Raw genomic sequence first — 27,480 nt, 5'->3', positions numbered from 1 at the left:
TATATCATACAAACATAACCTTTGTGTGTGCGCCAGTAACATTTACTTCCGCTCGACATATTATTGCGACTAATTATTTGAATTATTAGATATATAAAACAGTATCTAGCGGTTAAGTTTTTAGCTGGTAGTCGGCAGAATCTATACTCAAAATCGGGGGTAGTTTCACAATAACTATAATAAATCAATTAAAGAATATTCTTTCAGTATATTTCTTACAATAACGATTCAAAAGTGCCTCAGAAGCATACTAGAATACAGAAATTTTTGTTTTTGTTTGTATTGATATTTTATAGTTAACATAGCCTTCACTAGACTAGTATGGAATAATTGGTTTTCTCGAAAACGAAAAAAACCGACTTCAATTACATCGACAAGTAATACAACTTAAGTAGGCAACAAAAGTGTCAAGTAAATCCGTGTTATCAAAGATTACTCAAATAGTAGTCATCAGTTCTCGATCAAATTTAAATAAGACCACAAAACAAGTATCAGTTTTCGATTAAAACAAGAATCATCAAAATCGGTTCACCCAGTAAACAGTTATGTGGAACAATACAACGTAGGTCCACGAAAAAATAGTCATAAAAACGCATTATTAGATATAACTCGAAAAGTATTTGTTAGATCTGAAATAAATTTATATGGGACCAAATGTCACGCACCACCTTTCGATTGCAAACACGCAATCAAAAGTTCTGAGGTAACATAAAAAGTCACTAATAAATTATGTTAACAAAGCAAAGTGTACTGTTAAGTTCATAAAGAGCAATAACGATAAATATTTATTTAAAAACAAATCTTCCTACTATAATATTACAAAGCTGAAAAGTTTGTTCGTTTTTTAACCGATTTCAAAAAAGGAGAATTCTCAATTCTAATATATTTTTTTAACGTGTTGTTACCTTATAACTTTTTATTGGGTGTACCGATTTTGTTTACTCTTTTTTTAATAGAAAGGTGATGCTTATCGCGTGGTGTCATTTTATTTTAATTGAGATCTGACAAGTTTATCTAATAAAACGTATTTACTTAACTGCATTATCATCGACTTACGTAGTATTATACATCACAACATTTTGCTGTACGCATCAATTTTGATGATTCTTTTAGCAGAAAGCTAAACATGTAGTTACATATTTAAGAAAGTGTGAGGCGTGTGAGGCGTTGAGTGTAAGAGGTTTACTTGACTATTTTTTTCGTCTACCTACGTTGTATTACTTGCCGATGTAATTGAAGTCGATTTTTTTTTCACTTGCCAGCAAACACAATTATTTATTTGTTTGTTTTAATGCTATACTAGTTCGAATTGAATTTTTTTTAAAATAATTTTGTGTCGGATAGTTCATTTATCAAGGAAGGCGACAAGCTATCTATTTAGAACGTTTTATCCTCGAAAAAGCGGGTGAAACGCAGGGCACGGCTTGTTATAAAATTATTTTATATTATGTACAGTTTTGTTGCATTGCAAACAAGGTATATTATAATAATAATAATAATAATAATATATATATATATATATATATATATATATATAATCTATCGCACTACACAGATTCAACAAATTGACGATTTTTGTTTAAGCGTGTTTTTATCAGTAGGTACAGTCATTTCTAGAAACTTATTTAATAAAAAACGAGAACGTAATTCTTTTTTATTTTAATAATTCATTTTATTTTATTTTTTTGTTTCGCTTCAGGTGCACCGTACGATATCGTAGTAGTCGGTGCAGGAACAGCGGGTTCTTTACTTGCAAGCCGATTGATACACGTTTATCCAACATGGAAGATATTACTAATAGAAGCTGGCGGTGATCCTGGCATTGATACTGAGGTAATAAAAAACCATTTAAAAGTAACTGATTTACCACTACAACATAACTAATCGTTTTCCTTTTTTAGATCCCCGCCTTTCTATTCTTAAATCAAAATTCAAGCAACGATTGGTTCTACAGAACTCATCCCGATGGCAATAGTTGTTTGGGTTTCAAAGACAACAGCTGCATTTGGAGCAAGGGTAAAGGTCTCGGAGGATCCAGTTCAATAAATGCAATGATTTACCTTCGAGGTCATCCCAAAGACTATTTGGAATGGTATAATTTAGGTAATCCTGGATGGAATTATGAAGATCTATTACCCTATTTTACTGAACAAGAACTACTCTTTGATATCACAGATCCTAATTTCGAAGGTTACGATAGTGAATGGTATAATATAATCGATACAGCGTGGAATGAATTAAACTTTACAACACACCACTATAAAGGTCATGAAGCTATTATTGGAACTAAAAAGACACGTTTATTTACCAAAAATGGTAAACGAATGAATACAGCAAAGAAATACTTTAAAGATGTTGAGAAATTGTATATAATGAAAAATACACTCGTCGAGAAAATAATTATAGACCATAAAACTAAACAAGCTAATGGAGTCATAATACGCCATAAAAGCGGTGTTGTAAAAGAAATTTTTGTTAAAAAGGAAGTGATACTATCCGCAGGATCAATTGCTACGCCTCAATTACTTATGGTATCCGGAATTGGTCCGAAATCTCACCTTGGAGAAATGGGTATTGATTGTCTTGAGGATTTACAAGTAGGACGAAATTTACAGGATCATATCGTTCTTCCATTGTTTTTAAAAACAAACAAAAACGTAACAGTACCATCTGAAGTAATAAATTTACTCCTTCTTCAATATATGTTGACCAGAACTGGTCCATTCACAAATATCGGTATAACTGATTACATGGGATTTATTGACACAAAAGAAAATTCAGATTATCCTGACATTCAATTTCATTACACTCATTTTACTAAAAATGATAGTTTTGTCTTAAAACCTTATCTAAAAGGGCTTAACTATGAAATGGAAATTATAGAAAAGATTGAAGAATTAAATGAAAAATACGATATATTGGGTATTTATCCGACACTTCTTCATCCAAAATCTAGAGGCGAGATACTTCTGTCAAAGTCTTTAAAAACGCCTATCATTAAAAGCAATTATTTTCAACATCCCGACGACATAGTTACATTCTTGAACTCTATTCATTTTGTTCATAAGCTTGAGGAAACTTCGATTTTCAAGGAAATGGGTATTGAATTGCTGAATATTAGAATTCGCAATTGCAATGAACACATCTTTAACACGGATGAATATTGGATTTGTTATATGAGGCATATGGCAACGACCCTTTACCACCCAGTGGGTACTGCTAAAATGGGGCCGCGAAATGACAATGACGCTGTTGTAAATCACGAGTTGCTAGTCCATGGACTGTCAAATCTTAGAGTTGTTGATGCTAGTATAATACCCACTATACCAGGAGCTAACACGATGGCTGCTACCTTAGTAATAGCCCAAAAAGCCATTGATATTATTAAAAGCAAATATGAAATTAAAGACGAATTGTGAATAAATATTTTAACATATGTATTTAACATTAAGAATCGCATACTGTAATTACACTATCATAGACTATTAATTATACTGTTTTAGTAAAAGTTTGCTTATTTTTGTTGTAATAAATTTATTATTTTCCCATCATACTTTTTTCACGTCTTTTTTTTTATAACAATATGGCAAACAAACTTACGATCCGCCTACTGATGACCGTAGCCTATGGACGCCTGAAGAACGCCTATAAGAACAGTATTATTTAAATAATATAAGAAGCATTAGACACAAAATAGTTTTAGTCTTCATCATCGTCATTGGCCTTAGTCCGTCTACTGCAAACGATTTAGACATTGTCAGATAGACACTGTGTCACCTAGGACACTCTTCAGGAAAACGCAGAGTTGCCTAAGCTCTGCGCCACCCTCTCGACCTCACTGGCTAGGCCCACAGGAACGACGAGTCGATACGTGTGGAGCCAGTTCGGCTGCAGGAGTCTCGCATTTTAGAGCTATCCCACAAATGCTTGACGGAGACCCCATTCCGGGTTTCAAATAAAGTTTTCCTTCTCCAGGACCCTGATGATTTTGAGCCACGTTTAACCCTCGGTCGCCTTTTACAACCCCCACGGCAAGAAAGGTGGTGATGCTAATCTACTCGGCCGACACCACACGGCAGTTTTAGTCTTACATGTCACTTATATTACTCTTAATCACTCAATACAAGCATTTACATTACAAAATATAAAAAATAAAAAAAAAATATCAAAATATCAATCCAGACTAATAAATAGAAAGATTTGTGAAAAACAGAATCTTCATTTATATTACTATACAAGCATAAACTTGAAGACGCTAAAGATGTTACCTATATAAAAAAAGCAATTAAGTACAATCTATACAAATAAATAAAATTGGAGTGTCTGTTTGTAATAATAAGACTAAAAAATATCTTTTTTGTTTAATTCCGTGTGGACGAAGCCACGGGCACAGCTAGTAGTTAATAAAAAAAAAAGAATAATTATCAATAATTATCATTTAGACGTAAAAATAGCTAAAGACTTCGATGGAGTAATAGAGGACATAACAAAAGTGTCAAACGTCAAAGGCCAGACATACTTGACGGTTGAATACCTACATAGTTAAGCAATTAAGTAGGTACACAACTTCAAATTCATAAATAATAATTATCTGGTTATATAAAACAGTGTTTAGAAACATACAAAGCAGTTATACAGTTATTTGAGTATATCATTATTATATGTTCATCAAAAAAGGATTTCGAGAAATTAATTTTGGATATACGTCCACTTAAAAATTTTAATCCAAGCTATTCATTAACATATTAACCTATACTAATAATATAAAACTGAAAAGTTTGTTTATTCGTTTGTCAATCTCAGACACCACTGATTCGAATTGAAAAATTATTTCTGTGTTGGATCGCCCATTTACCGAAGGAGGGATTTTTTTTCTCAAAATAACGCGTGTGTAACCGCAGGACACAGCTAATATAAACAAACTTAAAAATAATTTACACGAAAAAAAAACAAATGTTACAAAATGTTGAATATTTGTCACACTAAACATGACGTCAACGAACTACTTTTACGAACTCAAAACCAGAATCAAAAATTAAATTATTTAAGTAGGCTTCAAAGCGCTTTTAAGTCGTCATTTTACAAGTTTTTTTTTTTTTTGTATTAATTACTTATAGTTACTTAATGTAGATTATGCAGAGAAGAATCGACAAGAAACTCCGCAGTTAATCTTACTCTGTTTTATTATAAAATTACTAACAACTTCCATCTTCAGTTTCGTCCATTCGTCGCCCAGAGGTCAAAATTCGACCATAATTAAAAATTTAAATTAAAGAAAACCAAAGAGTTTTGAATATAAAAATCCTTTTTTAACATTTTTAAACAATAAAAGAGTATAATATGCGTGTGTGTGTGTGTCAAATATGTATTTGGCAGTGTGCGTAATGTTTTATTTTATTGATTTAATGTGTTTTTATGCATAATTTTTAAAAAATTTTAGCATTCTGCCCTCCTTCTTTATATAAACTATAAGTGTGCGAAATTTCATACCCCGCCCGCGCTATTTTCGTAAAAACGGGTACAAAGTTTTTGCTTCACGTATATACTCGTAGATATAATATTGAACCGAATTATATACTTTAGATAATTAATACTTTTTGATACACCACATAACATAACCTTCTCGACCACATAAAAAATATTTAAAATATACTTTTGGTAGTAAAGGATCACGCGCTACCCATCTTAATGATGGGTAGCGCGTTACGTCACAAGGGTGGGCCTTGGCGTCGTTTCGTAAGAAATGTGGTAATAGTTTCGCTTTCGCATATGAAACTAAATGTTGGGAAACTCGCTTGTGTTAAGATTTGACACTTTTTTTTTTCTCGTTTGAACCGTTCAATACGATTTGCATTAAATTTAATAGTTACTTAATTTTTGTTTTGAACAAATTAGTTTTGAATATAAATTATATGTATGTAATGTATTATGTTGATGTAATACGTTTGTGCACGATAATGTCAGAAACGGCTTATCCGATTTAGATACGGTTTTTACTAATATATTATGGTAAGCTCCACTTAACATGAAATGTTTGTTTCATGTCAATCGGTTCATAAATAAAAAAGTTATGCCAATTTAAAGAATCACGTTGAACATGTAAATACCCAAACGACGGTGTTTATAATCCAAAATAAACCAAAAGATATACTCAAAAATGTTGTCCAAAGTCACTATTCAACGCGGACGAAGACGTGGGCCAAGCTAGAATTCTATATACGTACATGAGATCAAAAGGTCATATTACATTAATTCACAGACTAATTACGAATTGTCAAAACTCAAGCTCAAAGATCATGGAATTGGAGGTAAAATATAAGAAATAGACTTCAAATAAGTGAGTTAGGGCACAGCAGGAAATTTCCTGCTCAAAATATGGAGCAGCCCGACTGGGCGAGTATACCTCGACCTTACAGAAGATCACAGCTAAATAATACTGTTTTTAAGCAGTGTTGTATTCCTGTTGGTGAGTAAGGTGACCAGAGCTGATGGGGGATTTGGGGATAGGATCGGCGAAGCGATAAAAAAAAGTTACGATGATGACTTACCATCAAGTGAGTCGTACGCTTGTTTACCGACCTAGTTACATATAAAAAAGGATATTAGATATATGTCTCCGTAAAGGAGTCAAATGGGGTGATGAAAGTGTATAGTTTCTGGACTTAAGGTATATAATTGGTATTTTTTATATATTATAAAGGTGACACAACATACCCTGGTAGTAAGCGGATACGGTAGCCTGTTGACACTAGCAACACAACGAGTACTGCAAGCGCGTAGCCGACCCCATCCTCGACCCTTCCCAGGAGCTCTGGTCACCTTACTCACCACACGAGCAGAACTTTGCTTGAGAGCAGTATTATTTAGCTGTGACCTTTTGTAAGCTTGAAGAACTTCCCTGGTCGGGCTGCTTACTCCAAATTCCGAATAAGATTTCCTGGTAATTTATTATCTTCTTATTCTTAAAGTGCCATCTTCTCACGAAGTTCGGCGATCATTTTGGCAACTTGTATCCTTGATATCGCAGCCCTGAATAACGAACGGGTGCTTTTCCCAAACCATTGGCGTAGATTTTTTAGCCAAGATGTTCTTCTACGACCCACACTGCGCTTGCCCTGGATCTTGCCCTGGATAATAAGTCGAAGCAGCTGGTACTTAAAGTTTCTCATGATGTGGCCGAAGTATATATAATTTATTATGATGTTTATTTTATAGGCTAATTCGAATCTATTATTCCTAATTGTGTTCGTCTACATCGACAAATACATACACATTATCAGGAATAAATCAAAAACCAGTCTGTACACCTCGCTTAAATTTAAAGAAGACTACACGACAATGACCAGTATTCAAATAAATAAATAAATAAAACAAAATCGGCACACCCAGTTAAAAGTTATAAGGCAACCAATAAAAACATACAGTGGAATTGACAACATCCTTTTTTAATTCGGTTAAAAACTTATGACCACATCAAATTCGAATATTTCAAGTGCTAAACATCAAATATCATCTCGTGCGTTTTGGTAAAAAAAAAAACGTCTAAATATTTTATGGATGGTCGTGGTAGGTGATGGTTCCTATTGCAATGTACTGTAATGGTCGGTAAACTTTTGGGCAGTACTGGATTTAAGACTATTCCAAAGAAAAAGAAGTTTTGGACCATCATCTTCCATCCTATGTGGTGCAGGTTAATAGATTTCCTTTTACCTTAAGGAGACTAATTATCTCAGGAGGGTTCGCTTTCTGCATGTATTTTACTTAAGTACAATAGGATATAGCACACATACATATATATGAAATACAAAATAAAGTATTATTTTTCTCAATATTAGAGCGAGCTCTAAAAGAATGCCTATTGTTCTGTAACAATACCAAGTCCTAGTAATAAGCTTAAGCTTCCCATAGAATATATAACGCAACTGTAATTATGTGACACAATACGTAAATTAGTACACTTAATATTATTCATGATAGTAATTTTGAGAAGTTATTTTTCGATTCCTACTGTTAGTTCACACTCTACTTATATATTTATATATTTTGAAAAATATTGAAATTACTAGGTATATAGATTAAGGTATATAATTATTAAACTGGCGTCAATTTTACTGCAATATCAAAATCGATATTATAACGTAAATATGCAACTTTCTTACTTGAACGCTTTAATAATAATAACAAAAATAATTAATTTATTTGCAAAAGTTACGTCAATGACCGAGTCATTATATTATATTAATATTAAAGTGACACGAAACACCACAGGTACAGGGTTTCGATTCGTCTGTGACTCTTACTATAATCACTAAAATAATTTGTAGTATAAAAGCTTTTAGGTTAGCTTTGTGACGTCACTATGAATCCAACATGGCGGAGTCATTATTTTAATGCACTCCTACAATATTGGTCTCAAGTGAAAGAACTTACTTTGAATAATACGAAAAATAAAGTGGCGTTACTCTAAATTAAATATGGGTGTCAAACGACTTGCTCTGAATGAGTAATACGTGTGACTGAGAAACCTGTCCAATGACAGCTAAAAAGAAAAAATATAAAGAACTTTTACTATCAATATGTTATATATCGTCACATAATTTATATGATATAAAATTTCGTCACGAGATTTACCTATGGTGGGGTAAAGAAATAACAAGTAAATTATACAACTTGATCTGATTGAATTAATTATTTTTTTTAATTTCCAATCTAATTACTATGAAAACAAGTACTTAAACTTAAATCTTTTAATTTATTGTCACTCATAGATAGTAATCGATACTTTTCGAGCGCGGCGTTAACACCAGACATTGGTAAGGGTTTCCCCAAGGTGAACTGGAGTATTTATTGCGACACTAAAAATGTAGAACGAACGGTAAATTGATGTGCGTCTGTGCACGTATCCAAGCCTATAAAGAGCTTCGAGATACATGCAACACTAGACATGCCGCGTATTTCCACCCGGCTGTGGATTTGATAGTATTTAATCTTTAGTAATTAATTTAATTTTCATTTATTATTGTCAATTAGATGTACGCCTAATACTGTTTCATATATTTATAAGTCATTGGGAACTGTTTTTGTAACTTGACTGTGTATTTCATTTGGCGCAGTCAGTTTTAATTTATATACTTAACTAGGTCGGCAAACAAGCGTACGGTTCACCTGCGTGCGCGATTACTGTAGCCTTCAGACGCCTGCAACACCAGAATCATAGCAAACGTGTTACCATCCCTACCCCTGACCCTCCCCAAGAGCTCTGGTCACCTTACTCACCACGGGAATAGTACACTGCTTAAGAGAAGTAATATTTAGCTGTGATCTTTTGTAAGATTGAGGAGGTACCTACTTCCTCAAACAGGTAGCTCCAGATTTTGAGCAAAACATTTCCTGCTGTACCTTACCTCAGTGAATATCTCTAAAATCCTTTCATACTCATAATAACTAAATTTTTTTTTCTCACTCTACTTTTACTCATAATAGAATCAAATTTCATGGCAATCGGTCATCCATTGAACCAAGCTCAAATTGGAAAAAACAAATGATTTAGTTTAGAGTATGGAATAATACATCACATTTTTGTTTTTTGTGCCATTTACGTAACGGGCACTACAGGCTGTGAATCATTACATTTGAATCATCAAAATTATCATGACCTTATTTTGAATGTTTACTATGAAAACATTTACCTTAGAAACTTAGAAATATAACTTAAATCACCTTTGGCTAAGGTAATTTCGTAACATCCTTTTCCGTTCTTCGAGCGTGACCGATTACAATAGCAGATTCTTGAAGCATATTAATATTCTTCGATACATACAAAATTACACTATCAAGAGTAGGATTCTGTATAATCAACCTTTCAGGTACAGTGCTGCGTATAGTCACCATAACGCTGGTGGTCGCAGGTTTAATCTCCGACGGGGAAGATATAAGCAGCTATAGCACGCATAACGTAACGGTCACTTATAGTAGGAAATAGTTCAGCAACCCGCAGTAGGGAAGTCTTTCGATCAATCTAAGGAGAATCCACTTCAGCCTATCGCAGTCCACTGCTGGACATAGGCCTCCACAAGTTCGCGCCAAAATTAGCGCGCGAACTCATATATGTTTTGCCCATAGTCATCTCGCTGGGCAGGCGGGTTGGTTACCGCAGGGCTGGCTAAGGAGAATCATATCAGACCAATCAAATCAAAAGTAACTATATTCAAATAGGCTTCAAAAACACCTTCGGACCGTAATTTCAAAAATTCAAATTTCAAAGCTATTGTTGTTTTTAAAAGTGAAGCTACGACCGATTCGGAATGCAGATTTTGTAGAAAAGAATCGGCAGTAAGCTTCACACTTACTATTTTGAAAATAATATATGTTTTACTACAAAATTACACGATTATCTTAAACAACTTGTGTCCCGCGGTTTCATACGCGTTAATTAGAGGAAAAATATAACCTTACTATCTAAATATAACATTACTATCACTTTAAAAGTTTAATTTGTAAAATGACGATTCGAAAGTGTTTTTGAAGCCTATTTGAATAAAATTGACATTTGATTTTGATCTTGATTGATAAAGTACACAGTGTTGGTAACACAGACCATTACTTAATGACTCCTGCATCTTTCTGTAACATTGACCTCTCACTCGACAAGCTCTGGCTCCAGTGCAGTACGAGCTACGCTCGCGTCCCACACTGTTGTATAACAAGAGATTGTCGCTTGTGTTGTGATCTGTGCATTTCTTATGAAGTGAATGTAGGATATCGTTGTTCACTCTTGATCAGGTACGAAAAAGCTATAACATCCTATATACTGGTATATATATATATATATAGCTTTATTTTTTCATTCATTTGCAAAATATATATAATAAATGTGGTAAACAATGCAATAAAAACATTGTACAGTTTAACAGCGCACCGTTTCAAATTATTATAAATATAAAATAATTAATTAAAATTAGATTCGATAAACAAATTCACACAAATCAGTTATAAAAAAACAATAAACAATAAAAATAATAAATAGTTGTTTTCAATTTCGTTTATTTTATTTTTTTAATTTTGTTTTTTTTAAACACACGCTCGTCGTAACAGGCGACTGATATAACTACATATGTTTTTTGTTATATAAATTATATATAGAAATAATACATATACATCGTAAACTTATAAATATTGAGAAATGTATCATCATCTATCGCTTAAGTTACACAACGATTTTATATTATAATGGTTTATGGGAATATAATTACTTTTAAATGTGTCTAACATTTGCAGTCAAGCCTTCGCTGTATTTAATGTGATTGTTCGGTAATAAAGCAAAAATTAAAATGTTTCTCATACCTCGTTTGTGAGATATTAATGTTGTAACAATTGGTTTACGTTCATTGAATAGCATATTTTAAGCCGACTTAAAAAAGGTATTCAATTCAATGGTATTTTTGCAAACACCATTATTTAAATTAAGCTACTTGAAGATACATACATAAGTACTAGATTTTTGTTAAGTTAGTTTGGATACAAACTTATTCGTTACTTATTTTAGGCACTTTTGCTTTTGAGAGAGTTTAACATTTGATAAAATTTTACGATGCGCGCGCACACCGTCACGAAAAACCGACACCCTGTAGTTAGCTAGTCAACGAAGAAAAATTTACCATCGTGAAGTTAGCTAGCTAATGAATGCGTACGCACACGGTTTGCGCGCGTATTCATTGGCTAGCTATTATTTAATAATTTTTTACACATTTAAAATTACATAAGTAAAATAACAATATTCTGACTTTTAAGAAATTTAGACGTTCCTATCACTAATAGCAAACTCTTACTGACAACCCCTCACAATAGAAAAGATATTAACGTAAACAATAAAGTATGAAACATAATTTTTTAAACTTATAATTACAAAAACGTTATATACAGAACTCGAAAATAAAGTGATTTAAAATCAGCAAACATTTCTTTCTCGAATATTCTCCATACATATAGTATATTTATGTGAATAAACGGGAAACCTAACTTTCTATATATTTATTTTTATGTAAAAAAAAAATAGAGTTAAAAGTAGTAGAGTTCTGGGCATACTTTATTATGTGTCCTTCTTTGTCTATGGAATGAGTATTTGTATTAATTACAATAAATACGAGTACTGAATTTTTCAATCAATCGAATAATTTTAAAAATAATTTTATATTTTTTTTATTGGTAAATAAAAATTACCGAAATATATTTTTAAATATAAAATAATTAATAATTAGTTATAAAATAAAATTAATTATTTTCGAAAATGTCGATAATATTTCAATCAAATAATTATTAAAATAACATTCAACAAAAAAAAAACTCTAAGGACGTTATGACTTTGAACTTGAAATTTTAAAAAGTAAATTGGTTGTTTGGTGACTGGGAAGAAATTAACAGAACTTGTATGATAGAGCAGTGGTTTTTAACCAGTGGTTGGGACCACTGGTAGTCCCTGCGCCCGAAAAAGCACCCAAAATGGTTCGCGAAAACCGTAAACAGAGAGAGTGAGTCTCGCTAGACCATAAACAAATACTACAACTATATACAATATACAACAAATACTTAAATTTGTCAGTTGGCGGTCCGGGGCAAATTGCGGTTAGTGGTCCGGGGCATATTTTAAATTTTTACAAATAGTACATCATCATTAAAAGGTTAATAAGCGCTGTGCAAGAGGGAAACAGAAAAGTCTTTCTAATTAAAGTTGTGTGGTAGAAGTGTCTTTACATCACTATTGGAAACATCCGTCGACCTTGATAGGAGTATCCCACAAACTTAACGTGACTATTACACACACACACACACCGGCCGATTTGTTCATATCGATTTCGGAATCGATCAAAGTTAAGACACTATAATTTTATGTAAATTGAAGTCCGATTTTTTTTTATTATTATTTTTTATTTTTATTTTTTTTGTTTTAGATCAAGTACAATTATAATAAATAGTAACGTTCATAATTTTTAACCGACTTCAAATAGGTTTTCAATGCAACTGTATTTTTTTTACGAGTTATGCCTTCTTGTTAGTTTTATTACAAGTATATAAAATCACAATTAAAAATGTAATTTGTGAGATATTCATACAACAAACGGTAGTAACGGTTACTTAATAATTATTTAACAACGCTTGTGTTACAGTACAAGAAAGTGTGTCAAGAACAATCCTTCTGATCCTTGGTTGATCGAACGATTTAGCAACGCGAACGCGATCTTTTTTAATTTCTTTAGATTAATGCGATATATGTACTGTGTGGCTACGGTACTAAAGAATATAGCCACCCCTTCTCTTGCCGTGGGTGTCGTAAGAGGCGACTAAGGGATAACACAGTTCCGCTACCACCTTGGAACTTAAAAAGCCGACCGGTGGCGGGATAACCATCCAACTGCTGGCTTTGAAATACACAGCCCGAAGACGGGCAGCAGCATCTTCGGTGCGACAAAGCCAGTACTGCGGTCACCAACCCGCCTGCCCAGCGTGATGACTATGGGTAAAACACATGAGTTCACGTTATTTTTGGCGTAAACTTGAGGAGGCCTATGTCCAACAGTAGACTGTATAGGCTGTAATGATGATAATGATATTTAAAACATTATATTTATATTCTTTAAATTGCTATGCGATGTCGTTACTTTGAGATATACTTACAAATAATTTTTTTATTTTAAATTGGTATGTAACCCTATTTATGCTTCAGAGGTTATATTTATTACTAATATCTTATTTGAGGTAGGGCACAGCCTCAAAAATCACGTCGCACTCAAAATCTGAAGCAGCCTATTCGGGGAAATGCCTCCTCAACCCTAGAAGATCACAGCTCAATAATACTTCTCCCAAGCAGTGTTGTGTTCCTGCGGTGAGTAAGGTGACCAGAGCCCTTGAGGAAGGTCAGGGGTGGGATCAGCAAAACGCTTGCGATGCTTCTGGTGTTGAATACGCCTATAGGCTTCAATAATCGCTCACCATTAGGTGAGCCGTACGCTTGTTTGCGTTAATGTAGTTGGAGCGGAAAGCAGGGTCAACAACGCCACTGCAACTGGCCGTTCAAATAACGATAATGAAATAAATAATTAACTCACACCGTCCGTGGCCGTGATAACAACTATTAATGAATACTCGCAACCTTTTATGTAATCTAACGGACGAAACGTTCCGTTGTTTGCTCTTTAATATTCGTACTTATAATTTGATTTAGGCTGTAACCCACTGCTGGACTTAGACATCTTTTAAAGAAGGAGCGTTGGAGTTAAATCCATCACCCTACCCCACCGCTGGTTGGAGAGTATATTCCCTACCATGAGTAACGATGGCTATCATACGTTTTAGATTACAACCATCATCGACAGCTTAACGTGCTCTCCAAAGCACTTTGCCTTATAGCAGGACAAGGGCACAAGGGCACCCAATCAGACCGGAAATATATGTATGTACAAATACGAAAACCCATTCCGAGCCGAAATCGAATCCGCAACCGATTTTTGGATGGATTGGTATCGTACTTAGAATAATAGTTTGTTCGTCACAGTGGCCACAACAACTGACTGATGGTCTAGCAATCTCGCTTATGACAAACCTTTGTAAGGAGACGACTACTTGTATTTTCGTCTACCTACGTTGTATTAAGTCGATGTAATTGAAGTCAGTTTTTTTTTGTATACTTTATTGTTTATTTAATCAATATCTTCTCTATTGTTAGAGGTTGTCTGTAGGAGATCACTATAAGTGATAAGACCGTAGCTACCGATTTAAATATTAACAAATTGATGGACTTCTAGATGATATTCTGTAGTAACTGATGTTATAAACTTAGAACATGAGACTAATTTTTAACCGACTTCAAAAAAAGAAGGAGGTTACTCGATTCGACCGTATATATATATATATTTTTTTTATGTATGTTCGGAGATAACTTCTTCGTTTATGAACCGATTTTGATAATTCTTTTTTTGTTGGAAAGGAGATATTCATAGTTTGGTACCATGATAAGGAAACCAGGATCTGATGATGGGATCCCAGAGAAATCGAGGGGAACTTTCAAAAATCGTAAGGGTGACTAGTAAATTTAATCATGTTTTCATTAAGTACTATAAAGCACTACTATTTAATAAAGGTCTGGAGTCGATCTGATGATGGAGAAGAAAGATAGTCGAGGGAACTCTTCAACAATTTATAGCAATTACCTTCTTTTTGAACTTAATTCGTTTCTATTGATGAGAACTTTGCACCTATATGAGTTACAAGTGCCATTAAAGTCTGATGATGGAGACAAAAGTTAGTCGAAGGAACTCTTTAACGATTTATAGCAATTACCTGGTGTTTGAACTTAATTCGTTTCTATTGATGAGAACTTTGCATATATATGAGTTATAAGTGCCATTTCAGTCTGATGATGGAGACGAAAGATAGTCGAGGGTATTCTTCAACGACTTTAAGCAATTACCTGCTGTTTGAACTTAATTCGTTTCTATTGATGAGAACTTTGCACCTATATGAGTTACAAGTGCCATTAAAGTCTGATGATGGAGACGAAAGATAGTCGAGGGAACTTTTCAACGATTTATAGCAATTACCTGCTGTGTGATCATTTGTGTCGCAGGACCTGGTTTGATGATGGAGCCCATAAACACTCGAGGGAATTTCTCAACAATTTACAGCAGTTACCTTTTGCTGTTTGACGACCGCTTTGATGTAATGGTGCATGTGCCGTGTCAGCGGCGCCTAAACACCGACGGTCGTGGGTTCTATTCCAGCTCGGAGTGGATATTTATGTTTATACAAATATTTATTTTCGGTCTAGTTGTTAATTCTTGTGGTTCTCCCAACCTAGCCTCGGAGAACACGCTAGGCTGTCAGTCCCGGTTGTTATTACGTACACCTGATAGCGAACTTTACTCATAGTATGTCGACGCGTTAGCGCAGCGGTCACAGCACCGGCTGTTGCGCTGGCGTTAGTTGGTTCAATCCCCGCGCACGACAGACTTTTGTATTGGCCATATAGATGTTTGTCATGATCTGGGTGTTTGTGCTTGTGTATGTTTCCGAACCCCTGACATAAGAGAAAAAGCATCCTTGTTAGGTCTACCCATCACTAAAAATTGTAAAATAAAATAATTTTTAACAAAAAAATAAACCGGCTTCAAAAAGGAAACTAAAAAGTGAAAAATAAATTTACTTAGTACAAAGTAATTCGTATTTTGATTTAGTTAATCAGAAATGATTGAATAAATATTTTATAATTTTGAAGTTGGTGCCAAGTAAATACTACAACAACCTGGCTACAAAAACAAATACAAACAACACACACACAACAAACAAGTACAAAAAATATTATTAGATATGTCAAAACAATAACAGAATAATAACAGTATTCAACCTAATAGTCAATGAAACAAATTATGAAAGAAAACTGAATACAACTTATGAGTAGATACTAGAGTAGTTATTGTTTTACTTGGCACCGATTTCAAAATTATAAAATATTTATTTAATCATTTCTGATTAACTAAATCAAAATACGAATTACTTTGTACTAAGTAAATTTATTTTTCACTTTTTAGTTTCCTTTTTGAAGTCGGTTTATTTTTTTGTTAAAAATTATTTTATATTTTAAGAATATGATAAGCTTTTCACGTATATAAAATTAAAATTTTATTTTTTATTAAATATGTATTATGTATTAATATACACATAGATGCACGATATACACGCGCACACATACAAACACCTAAACATACAAACAATACATATATAGTATGCATAATATATAAATATAAATGAAAAACCTGTAAAGATACATCGTAACTATATCTAAAAATAGAATTGAAGTAAATAATACATAGAAACGTGCTTGAGTTCATAGTTGTCGTGGTCAAACTATACATTTCGGTGGAACACAATGCAATAGTCACTCTACCCTCAAATTAATTATTGTTTTTTGTTTACATGTTATTACAAATAGTGCACTCGTGATGAGCGTGCAATGTAAATTTCTGTTTTAAATATGAAACGAAAGAGACTAACACCTAAGATACAGGCTGTGCCTAATTTAGATGTCATGGTGAAAAATAAAGAAATGTTATAGTACCTAAATGTATTTATACATATGAACCGTATGCCGTTATGTAGATAAATAAATATTTTTTTTTTTTTGTATAAACAATGTTTGTCACCTTATTGGTAATTAAATAAAAAAAAAAAATATTTTTTCGTATATCAGAATCGGAAATCATAAAAAACGAGTGTACTTTAGACAACACGACTGAAGTAAAACTTACGAAACGTAACTCTCTCTCTTTCTATCTTCACTAACTTATATCTCCCTCTCAACTCCCGTTTGCCTCGTCCGATCACACACCTCGTAACGCCCTCGTCGCAGATTCACCCAACTTACTCCCCCGAGTCAATGCGTAAAGAAGTTTTAAAAGAAAAGACGGAAGGTGTAAGCTAGCACGAACAAATATAGCGTCGGATTCGGATGAAAACACGAGGAACCTCAAGATAGTTCGACCGCATGCATGAACAGTGAAAGTAACTCAAGGCCACTGCTAACGACAAGTTAAACGACCATTATGACATCGATATATCGATATTTTTTCTTACAAATTCTGCGGAAATTTTTAGAAATGTAAAAAACGGTTATTATACACACTGGCTATGTATGTATGAAATAATTGTTAAATATGAATAATGTATGAAATATAAGTTTAAATGTGACCACATGATAAAAAACGGAGGTGGTACTCAATTTTAGTGTATTTTTTTATGTATCTGTTACTTTTAGCTTGGTGGACCAATTTCGATGATTTTTTTTTTAAATCTAAAAGTGCGTGTCATGTGATCCCATTTCAATTTAATTGAGATCTGACAAATACTTTTGAGTCATCTCCAATGATGCGTATTTACTTGACTATTTTGCGTCAACTTACGTTGTATTACTTGTCGATGTAATCGAAGTCGGTTTTTTTCATCTGCGAGCAAACAAAACCTGACCCTGTATATTTAATAAAACACTTTTTTCGGATTTTATCGCGGTTTATTGTTAACTTTTGATTCCCGACGTTTCGGATACTTTACAGCAACCAGGGTCCTCCCGTGACCATGGTTGCTGTAAAGTATCCGAAACGTCGGGAATCAAAAGTTAACAATAAACCGCGATAAAATCCGAAAAAAGTGTTTTATTAAATGAGTAAAATTCGCGTAAACATTAGAAAACAATATCTGACCCTGTATATTTTTAAAGAGAAAATTTAACTAGTATAAGTATATGGACATTTACGGTCCTGTAAAGCTATTAGTACGGCTGACATTTAAAAGGCAATATTTTGCAGTTTTACCTAAATTACGACAAGTAAGTAATGCCGTTCGGAACGTATCTCGAGGGTACAGATTAAGGTCATACTTTCTGGTTCTACACGCGATCATTATACTTGAGATTTAGTACGCAATCAGTGCATTGTTTCAAGTCCTACTAATCCTACTAATATTCGTATTATAAAAGCAAAATGTTGTGTGGATGGATCTATGTATATCATCATCATCATCATCACTTCAGCCTATCGCAATCCACTGCTGGACTTAGGCCTCCACAAGTTCGTGTGTTTTGCCCATAGTCACCACGCTGGGCAGGTGGGTTGGTGACCGCAGGACTGGCTTTGTCGCACCGAAGACGCTGCTGCCCGTCTTCGGCCTGTGTATTTCAAAGCCAGCAGTTGGATGGTTATCCCTCTATCGGTTGGCTTTATAAGTTAGTGGTAGTGGAACTGTGTTATCCCTTAGTTGCCTCTTACGACACCCACGGGAAGAGAGGGGGTGGCTATATTATTTAATGCCGTAGCCACACAGCTCATATTGTGTTATGTATGCTTGTATGTATGTTTGTTTGTATATATTCACGCAAAAACCACCGAACCGAATTGAATGAAACTCGGTACGTAGGTAGCGTTTTTATCCCGACATTAACTCGGGATCGAAAATTACGCGGGTGAGACCCTTGATGTTTGGTGAGGTTTCAGAGTTTTTAGACAAACTCCGCCGCCCCACCTACAACTCACATGTATATTTTTCGGACAAACTAAATTGAAATTTTTAAAATATCATCTTTATATATCGGTAGACCTAATCTAATTAAATATTGAAAAATAAAGCATCGTGATACAAATTTCTAGACAGGCTAAAGGTTGGAGGGTGTTTGTTTGTTTGTTTATTTGGTTTAGTAATCGCGCGTTCAATGCAAAATAAATAAACTTTATATCTCTATATACCCCCCCCCCCACTCCTTGTGATATTTCCTTTCCTTTTTTCCTCCTTTCGGGCCTCACGGAGTACTTTTTATTTATTTTTTTTATAGTTCCTGCTTGTGATATTTCTTGATGTTTTTTCCGAACCCCCTTTCGAACCGCACGGATTATATTTAATTTTTTTTATACATATATAGCCCCGCAGTCCTTGTGATATTTCGTGATGTTTTTTCAAACCCTTTCGAGCCTCACGGATGGACGACCCCTTATATTTAAAATCTGTAATGTGCGGTAAACTATAACCTTGACACACATATCATCATTTATGATATTTTTTTCAACACCAGTGTTCGCGAAGGAAGTCGCGGTTATATATATTTTAAGAAAAATATAAATAATAATTGTTTTTGCAGACAAACGAAAAAAAAACCGACTTCAATTACATCGACAAGTACAACGTAGATCGACGAGCAAAATTGTCAAGTAACTACGCGTTATCAAAGATTACTCAAAAAGTAGTTACCAGATTTCAATAAAATTTAAATGTGAGCACATGATGAACATCAGCTTTTCATTAAATTAAAAATTATCAAAATCGGTACACCCAGTAAAAAGTTATTGTGGATTTTCGAGAGTTTCCCTCGATTTCTCTGGGATCCTATAATCAGATCCTGGTTTCCTTATCATGATACTAAACTAGGGATATCCCCTTTTTAACAAAAAAAGAATTATTCAAATCGGTACATCCAGTAGAAAGTTATGTGGTATAATACAACGTAGGTCGACGAAAAAAGCGTCAAGTAAAAACGTATTATTAGATATAACTCGAAAAGTAGTTGTTAGATCTCAAATAAATTTAAATGGGACCAATTGACACACACCACCTTTCGATTAAAAAAAATTTTGTCGAAATCGGTCCACCCAGTCAAAAGTTCTGATGTAACATACATAAAAAAAAAATACAGTCGAATTGAGAACCTCCTCCTTTTTTGGAAGTCGTTTAAATAGGTATAAAAAGAACCTTATTGTCCTTGCATTTACTTTAACAAAACCCTGATTTATATTCGTTCATTTCCTGTTTATATATTTGTATTATGTAGTTCATTGAGCCCTACGGCGCTGTGTGCAGTGACTCTGCCGTTCGATTCCCGCCCTTAATCTGGGTGTACCTAATATATGTATTTAATTACATATATATTATTTGTATGTATTTATCGATAAAAATATGAACCTATCTCAGTCGACTGTTACCTATAACGCAAGCATTAAGTTACTTAGATGGAAACAGACGATCGAATATCTTTTACATATTTATACTAAAATTTACTAATATTGACGAATGAAAAAACTTTTTCGGATTTTATCGCAACCGTGACCATATTTGCTGTAAAGTATCCAAAACGTTGGGCATCTAAAAAATTAAATAAACCGGGATAAATCAGAAAAAGTTGTTCCATTATACTAAATGAAATTCGCGTAAACATTATTTATCAACTTCAAGAAGAAGCTAGACCTAAAATAAAATACAATAACTTTTTAATTCCAGAAATGCTGAGCTGAGAAATGGCTATACTAACAACAGTATCCGCAGCGGTCAAAGCCGCACTAACTATAGGCGGGATAAGCAAGCTGACATTCATCCCTGCCATGCTAGCGGCACTGGCATACTTTCACTACGACTTACTCGACCCCGAGAACCGGCCGTTCAATCAAAAATACCTCAGAGAAGAATACGACTTCGTTATAGTAGGGGGAGGATCGGCCGGGTCGGTCTTAGCCAATAGGCTATCTGAAGTCGAAGGTTGGAACGTTTTACTGCTGGAAGCCGGCGGGCATGAAACTGAAATAAGCGATGTTCCGTTGCTGTCTCTATTCTTACATAAAAGTAAATTGGACTGGAAATATCGGTAAGCATATTTATTTAAACTAACTGAGCCAACAATTTTGGTCGCTTCAGCCTGTAATATCCTACTACTGGGCATAGGCCTCTTTCTCCAAGCAGGAGAAAGATCAGAGCTTAATCCATCCACGCTTCTCCAATGCGGGTTGGCGGATATATTCCCTACTATAAGTAACGATCGCTATCAGGTGTGCGTGTATACGATTTTGGTACGAGCTAGTTACATCACGCGGATTTACTCACAAGCGAAAAAAACCCACTCATACATTACATAAATATTAGAGATAACCCAAAAAATACTTGTCAGATTTCGATAAAATTGAAATGGTACCACATGACAAACCCAGTAAAAAGTTCTGAAGTATAACACAGAAAAATACATAATTGAAAACCTCCTCAATTTTTTAAGTCATTCATTGAGGGTGTTAAATCTATCGCAGTCCACTGCTGGACATAGGCCTCCCCAAGCTCACGCCAAAAATGGAGTGAACTCGTGTGTTTTGTCCAAAGTCACCACACTGGGCATATAAATCACCTAAAATAAATATTCAAATTCTATTTCTTGTCAACAGTATACCTACTATAATATAGTTAGTAGTTCAGGGATAAAACGACTGACCAGTATTACCACATTTATGTGAAATGGTTACTCATTACAATATTTTTCCTAGATTCGTCATGAGGATACATAGATTGATAACAAATTAATTAAAACGTAAACTTTTCACTTACAGAACTCAGCCTCAAGACTCCGCCTGTCAAGCAATGGTTGACAAGCGTTGCAGCTGGACAAAGGGCAAAGTACTTGGAGGATCCTCGGTACTCAACACAATGCTTTATATTCGTGGTAACAAAAACGATTATGATCATTGGGAGTCCTTAGGAAATCCTGGCTGGGGCTACAAAGATATTTTACCATATTTCAAAAAGTCTCAGGACCAAAGAAACCCATACTTGGCTAAAGATAAGAAAAATCATGGAGTAGGTAAGAATCGAGTATATTTACTTATTGTTTTCGTTATTAAATTACTGAATGATAGTTCCAAGATAAGGTGTAATGGAATGAATCATATAGGAAACGAAATTATGCAATAAGCTTTTAAGTTCGAAGGTTTAATATACCTATTTGACTTTAATTACATGTTTTAAATATTTTTCCATTTTTTTTATATATAATTATAAAATTTTCAGGTGGTTATTTGACCGTTCAAGATGCTCCATATAACACACCAATTGGTGCTGCATTTTTACAAGCTGGTGAGGAGATGGGATACGATATACTAGACGTAAATGGAGACAAACAAACAGGTTTCGCATGGTTTCAATTCACTATGAGAAGAGGTACACGTTGCTCTACAGCAAAAGCTTTTCTCAGACCTGTCAGATTACGTCAAAACCTTCATATTTCACTGTTCTCGCATGTCACCAGAATTTTAATAGACAGAGAAACTAAAAGAGCATACGGCGTTGAATTCATTAAGGATACTGTTAAACAAGTCGTTTATGCAAGACGCGAGGTTATATTGGCAGCTGGTGCAGTAGCCTCACCACAATTACTTATGCTATCTGGAATTGGTGCAGCTAAGCATCTAGAGGAAGTCGGCATTGATGTAGTTCAAGATTCTCCTGGCGTCGGTAGAAATTTACAAGATCACATTGCTGTTGGTGGAATCATTTTTCAAATTGATTACCCAGTAAGTTTAGTTATGAATCGATTAGTAAACATTAATTCAGCACTGCGCTACGCTGTATCGGAAGACGGACCGTTGACTTCAAGTATTGGCTTAGAGGTGGTAGCTTTTATAAACACAAAGTACGCAAACGCAACAGAAGACTGGCCAGACATTGAATTCATGATGACTTCAGCATCTATACCTTCCGATGGCGGTACGCAAGTTAAAAAGGCCCACAGTATTACTGACGAATTTTACGACGAAGTCTTCTCACATTTAACGAACAAAGATGTTTATGGTATCTTCCCGATGATGCTCCGACCGAAAAGTAGAGGATTTATTAAATTAAGATCTAAAAATCCCCTCGATTATCCTATTATGGTACACAACTACTTGACACATCCAGACGATGTTGGAGTATTAAGAGAAGGCGTCAAAGCAGCTATTGCTACAGCGGAAACACAGGCGATGAAACGTTTGGGAGCAAGATTTAACAGCAAACCGGTACCAAATTGTAAACACCTCCCCCTTTTTACTGACGATTACTGGGATTGTTACATAAGGCAGTACACTATGACAATTTATCATCTTTCATGTACTGCAAAAATGGGGCCAGCCAGTGACCCAATGGCAGTCGTGGACCCACAGCTCCGAGTCTATGGAGTAGAAGGACTTCGAGTTATAGACGCTAGTATAATGCCAACTGTATCTAATGGTAATATTAACGCGCCAGTAATTATGATCGCGGAGAAAGGCAGCGACATGATAAAAGAAACTTGGTTACCAAAGAATTCAAACAGGCGGAAAAGATCTATAAAACGTACGAATATTAGCCAAATATTCCTGAAAAGCGATGACATCAGCTCGAAGTGTGATATTGAAAGATGATATTAGGGTAATTTAGGGTATTATTTTATTATTTTACGCCATATTAAAACATCACAAGCAACGATTCATAATTGTCAAGGAAATGCTGATAGTTATAATTTTTCTAGTCGTCTCATTTGACAAATACCTACATACAATACAATTGTTATATCTTACATTGAGCAGAAGCTAAAACAATAGAGTGCAATTTATAGGATAAACGTACAAATAGAGAAATACATGCACATAAATTATAGTTTTAAGTGGTGTGGATTTTTGTTATAAAGAAGTGGTGTTTGTTGGAAGGATTGATTGTTATTAATGATTTGACAAAAGCTAACTTTGCAATATATGTAACTAGTTACTATAGACATTGGTAGTTAATTTAAATTTTGTAAATAATGAAACAATAAATTTATTTAATTTCTCTGTGAGATAAAAAAAAAGGTTGTATTATTTTCAATACGATTTTTAGCTTACAAAACTAATTGTCGGTTCTAGTTCAGTAAAATATAATGAAACTAGCGCCATCTATGTAATCGTTCGTGAACTCCGTCGACAGTCACAACGTTCTTGCCTTGTATTTTAATTTAAGCGTTATTCTCAAGATGGCGCTTATCCAGTCATCCATTCAATAATTTACTATCATCAATACATATAATAAAAATGTAACGAGTTTCTGCCCGTAAACTTATGCTATATGAGAACAAATATTATTGGGACCTTTATCAACGGAAATAGCACCCAAAAACAATGACTGTCAGAATTTAGGTCTGTTTGTCTGTACGTTTGTGCAAGCTAATCTCAGAAACGGTTCATCCGATTTTGATGTGGTTTTTACTAATATATTGTGGCAAGCTAAGCTTAACATTTAGTGTTTGTTTCATATCAATCGGTTCATAAAAAAAAAACTATGTCAATTTAAAAAAATCGCCTTGAAGTAAAGTCGGTATTCCACGCGGACGAAATCGCGAGCACAGCTAGTTAACAATATTTCACTAATTATAATAATTAAGACATTTGCAACACGAATATTTTGGAGACAAAAATTTTCTTTCGCATTTATAATACTAAACGTGAATATGATATGAAGCACATGTTACCGTTTTCATTATATCATAAATGTATTTTTAGAATTCTTTGGATTTTAAATAAGCAATAGATACATTGAATTTACACAATAATCTGTCCGTTTACTATTCGAATATAAAATATTGTGCTTACAAAACGATTTTTTTTTTATATATGTGATATATCCACAGGCTTATAATGCCCGTGCTTTTGTTATTACATTTTTTTTAATTTTTTTTTTAAACGCATCGGTACTTCACTGCAACTTTAGAAAACTTAAGAACTAGCCTTAGAGTCTCTAAAAATCGACGCGAGTCCACTGACCAAGACTATTCTATACAAAGAGCTCAAACGTGCAAAAAAAACTTTTTTTCTTTTTTTAAATTATATACGTGCACACCTATATATATTATACTAAGTATGGATATGATTTTATTGTACATATAGTTTTTTTTTATGGTTATTATTTTATTATTTTTATTATATTTACACTACTACAAAACGATTTAGACTAACTGCGGAGTTTCTTGACGATTCTTCTCTGCAGAATCTACAATCTGAATCGATGGCAGCTTCACTTTTTAACGGACTTCAACTAGGTTCTCAATTCGACTGTACTTTTTTATGTATGTTACCTCAGAACTTATGACTGGGTGGACCGATTTTGATGATTTTTGTTTTAAGGCGGTGCGTGTAATTTGGTCCCACTTAAATGTAATTGAGATCTGACAAGTGCTTTTTAAGTTTTCGCTAATTATGCATATTTACTTGACTATTTTTCTTCGTCGTTCTACATTGTATTATATATTTTATATTTCTATATATTTCTACTGGGTGGATGGATTTAGATAATTATTTTTTTTTTAATCAAAATCTGATTCTTGTCATGTGGTCCCTGGTAATCGAAATCTGGTTATAGTACTTATTGAGTCACCTCTAATAATATGTATGTAATTTACTATGTTTTCGTCTACCTACGTTGTATTACTTGTTTATACTATTTCCTGTTTCCGACCCCGCGCGATGCGCTAAACGAACCCAACTCTGTCGCCGAGTGCTCAATAACCGTGCCTTTATTATATAACACGTGAAATAATAAAAACCATCATCGCATTACGCAATCCGTCCCACATATACGACAATAGAAATTGCAAGTCATCCGAGTACTGTTGACGACCCACGGGTCATTCTATCGGAAATAGATGTCTCAGGAAGTGGGTAAAGCAGATACGATAATTTCGCTTTAAATGTCAGCTGTATTGTTACGTAAAGCTAGATATTCCCTGCGATTTCACACGCGTAAATCGAGGGGATAATTTGTTTAAAGCCTTCCTCGGTGAATGGGCTAACCAATATTAAATAAATTTTTCAATTTTTCATTACAATGTAACTATACTTATAAATATTGTAAAGGGAAATCTGTTATTGGCCTTATTTTTTGTACCTAATTGTTTATAGTATGTATTTATTGAAACGCTGTTGGTTTTCTTAATAAATAAATAAAATTTCGATTCGAACCTATACTGTCCCTGAGATAAGCGCTTTCAAACAAACAAAACTTTTCAGCTTTGTTATAATTCTTTTTTTTCCGATTAGTCAATTTTTTTAACGTATTTTATATTTAATTTAAAATACATACTTTACATTTATAAAACAAAATCACTAATTACTAAAATTATTAGAGTAATGTTATTATTATTCTTAACCTCACGGTTCTATGTAACAAACCAATAACAATTATACTTTTTTACTAACCGATTTCAAAAAGGGAGAACGTTTTCAATTTGACTGTATTTTTATTTGTACAAGATATTTTAAAAAAACGAGTCTACTTTAGACCACACGACTGTGGTAAAACTTACGAAACCTAAATATTTCTCTTTCTATCTTCACTAACTTATATATCCCTCACAACTTCCGTTCACCTCGCCCGAACACACTTTTCGTAACGCTCTACATTTTTATTGCGTAGTCAAATATATTGATGAATATGATTAAACATAAATTGAATTTGTGTCACTTGTGTTCGTGCTAATTAACAAAAATCATTTTATCGAAAAATAACATTTTACAGTTAAAAAAGGCTTTCAAATATTACATTACAACACAAAAAAGTTGAACTATAAACACAAACCTCAAACGATTATCATAAATTTATTACTTACATGTAAAACTGACTGTGGGTGACTGACAACATTGCCGAACTATCGGGATCATATCGGGAACTATCGGAAACTATCGGAAACTACGTGACATTGGCAACATCATCTGTGCTCATTCTGCACTATTGAAAGCCATTAACCCTGAAGAAGAAGAAGAAGCAGGGAAGTCAGAATGACAACAAACGAACTTGGCTAAGGATTTTTACGTGTCAATAGAGACCATGAAACTTTAACAAGACTTTATAAGTGTCAATAATAGTTTCGACGTTTTAGAACGAGTGAAACTATACGTGTCACAATTCAGCCTGTATCATCTCAGGAGGCAGAGACCTCTTCCTCCATGTCGGAGAAGGATTGAAGCTTAATCCACCCTGCTCCAATGCGTAATAAGTAACGATCTCTATCAGGCGTATATGATAACAACCGGGACTGGCCGCTTAACGTGCTCACCGAGGAACAGTGGGGGAGAACCCCAAGGAAAGACAACCAGATTGGAATATATTTGTACAAATACATACACCTTAATCAAACCCGCGATCGCCGGTGTG

At 34.0% G+C, this 27,480-nt stretch overlaps 2 protein-coding genes across 2 annotated transcripts in view; one reads left to right on the top strand and one right to left on the bottom strand.

Annotated features, from left to right (window-relative positions):
• The window catches only part of LOC123663574 (flotillin-2), a 324,503-nt gene that overhangs the window by 63,399 nt on the left and 233,624 nt on the right, over nt 1–27,480 (bottom strand). The gene's annotated exons all lie outside the window — the stretch shown is intronic.
• LOC123663570 (glucose dehydrogenase [FAD, quinone]) lies at nt 20,823–24,145 on the top strand. Its single transcript, XM_045598242.1, has 3 exons — nt 20,823–21,166; nt 21,894–22,144; nt 22,351–24,145. The coding sequence occupies exons 1-3, from the start codon at nt 20,823–20,825 to the stop codon at nt 23,718–23,720; spliced, it is 1,965 nt and encodes a 654-aa protein (XP_045454198.1). The 3' UTR covers nt 23,721–24,145.

This window comes from Melitaea cinxia, chromosome 20, assembly GCF_905220565.1.
Source record: "Melitaea cinxia chromosome 20, ilMelCinx1.1, whole genome shotgun sequence".
Taxonomy (NCBI): domain Eukaryota; kingdom Metazoa; phylum Arthropoda; class Insecta; order Lepidoptera; family Nymphalidae; genus Melitaea; species Melitaea cinxia.
Note: the sequence above shows the minus strand (reverse complement) of the source record. Positions and strands in the feature narration are given on the sequence as shown.

Bases quoted from the DNA above. Each gene is read 5' to 3' on its own strand.
- LOC123663570 (XM_045598242.1), top strand. From the start codon at position 20,823: ATGGCTATACTAACAACAGTATCCGCAGCGGTCAAAGCCGCACTAACT. The intron at 21,167-21,893 runs GTAAGCATATTT...TTTCACTTACAG, and splicing joins AAATTGGACTGGAAATATCG to AACTCAGCCTCAAGACTCCG. The intron at 22,145-22,350 runs GTAAGAATCGAG...TAAAATTTTCAG, and splicing joins TAAGAAAAATCATGGAGTAG to GTGGTTATTTGACCGTTCAA.